General features: G+C 71.5%; 1 protein-coding gene across 1 annotated transcript in view; it reads right to left on the bottom strand.

Moving 5' to 3' along the window:
• Positions 1-1,651, bottom strand: part of RASA3 (RAS p21 protein activator 3) — a 26,216-nt gene that overhangs the window by 14,138 nt on the left and 10,427 nt on the right. The window contains exons 3-4 of the mRNA XM_012734868.1: positions 1,424-1,562; positions 57-133 (exon numbers count right to left, since the gene is read on the bottom strand). Of these exons, the coding sequence (XP_012590322.1) occupies positions 57-133; positions 1,424-1,562 (216 nt within the window). The remainder of the gene's footprint in view (positions 1-56; positions 134-1,423; positions 1,563-1,651) is intronic.

Here is a 1,651-nt window from a genome sequence, read left to right as displayed (position 1 = left end):
GGCAACCGCCCGGGCGCACGCTGGCGGGGCCCTGCGCCCTCCGCGGCCAGCCTTACCGCACGGCCAGCTTGTGGCACACGGCTCCCGAGTCGGTGATGACCTCGCTCAGCCGCAGCTCCAGGTGGACCTTGCCCTGGAAGGCACGGGGGTCAGGGGGCCGCGGGGTGCCCTGAATGGGGTCACCCGTCTGCCCGTCAGGTGCAGGGCCGGGCCTGCAGGCAGGTCCGTGGGCAGCGGTGGCCTGGCTACCGGCCCAGGACCGGGAGTCTGCTGCCCATGGGGCTTGCGAAGGAGGGGAGACGCAGCGGAGGAGTGAGGGGGGCTGCTGGGAGCCTCCATGGGGCGGCCGCGGGCCAGCTGCGCCACCTGCTGGGCCCGTCCGCTGCCCGCCCCAGGGCCTGGCAGGCCGCTCGGTGTGTGCAGCCCGCGGCTCCCTCTGGACAGCTCAGCCAGGGGCTGCGCGCCCTGGAGCCCAGGGCGGCCTCGGTCACGGCCCCACCCCTTCCCCAGCGACGGGGCAGGTCGCTGCACCTTCCCCCCACATGTCGTGGCCTTTCACACACAGCACCGGACCCCAGATGCCCCTCACAGGGGGGGTCCCCACCAGGCCCCTCACAGCTGCGCCCGTAACCAGAGGTGGGGACGGGGCGGGAGGGCGGGGCTCGGTCTGGCAGCCGCGCCTCGGAGCCCTTTATTTTAATAGGGCGCAGCCTGGATCTTGGAAGGAGCCAATCAGGAGCTACGCCGATGCGCGAATGGACCAATCGGCCACAGCGCTGAAAAATGGGCCAATCAGACGTGTGGGTGGGGCTCCCTGAGAGGATATAAGCCTGGGCTGCCCGCCACAACCCACTCTGAGGGGAGCGGGCGCTGGCCCCTCAGGGGGAGCCAGGTCCAGTTGGTGGGAGGAAAGGCGGCGTCCGGCACTGACCCGAGGAGGGAGGAAGGGGAGGCCTCTGCAGGGCCGGCGCGCCTGGCCTCTCCCGGAGCTGCTGTTGCTGGTGTCGCCCAACAACCCGCAGAGCTGAGGACACTGGGTGTCCTGACCTCCTGACCCCGCCTCTGAGGGGCCAGAGTGACCACCCCTACTGGCAGTGACCGCCCCTGCTGGCCAGTGCTGGCCGGACTCCTGGTGACCGGTGGTGACCATCACAGACACCACCTGGGGGAGGTGGCCGCCATGTGTGGCCACCGTGAGCTTGTCCCTGGTGTAAGACAAACCCTGTGGCTGCTCCTGGCGCCCCGGGCCTCACAGCCGTGTGCGAGGGCGACCCCCAGACGGACCCCTCCTCCGCCGGCCTGTCCGCGCTGGGCTCCGGCCCTGGCCCCTGCCCAGTCTCCGGCCTTGTTGCCAGTTGGCCTCACAGGGGTGCCCACTGGCCTCCAGGGAGGGGAACCCCCCAGCCCGCGGCCCCAGGCTCACCTGCACCTCGGAGTCGGCATCCACGTGCTGCAGCTGGAACCAGGTGTCCCTGTTGTGGTACTTCTGCAGGTCTTCCTTCTGGATGGCCACCTTCCCTGAGGACGCGGGGCGGGGGCAGAGCTCGGTGAGCGGCAGGCCCGGCCGGCGAGGTCACTGCCTCGGCCTCAACCGGGCGTGTGCGGTGGGGCTGAGAGGCCTCCGGACCTGGCCAAGCGGGCGGCGGGCGGG

The sequence above is a fragment of the Condylura cristata genome, unplaced genomic scaffold, assembly GCF_000260355.1.
Source record: "Condylura cristata isolate star-nosed mole 26May11 unplaced genomic scaffold, ConCri1.0 scaffold00081, whole genome shotgun sequence".
NCBI classification, from domain to species: domain Eukaryota; kingdom Metazoa; phylum Chordata; class Mammalia; order Eulipotyphla; family Talpidae; genus Condylura; species Condylura cristata.
Note: the sequence above shows the minus strand (reverse complement) of the source record. Positions and strands in the feature narration are given on the sequence as shown.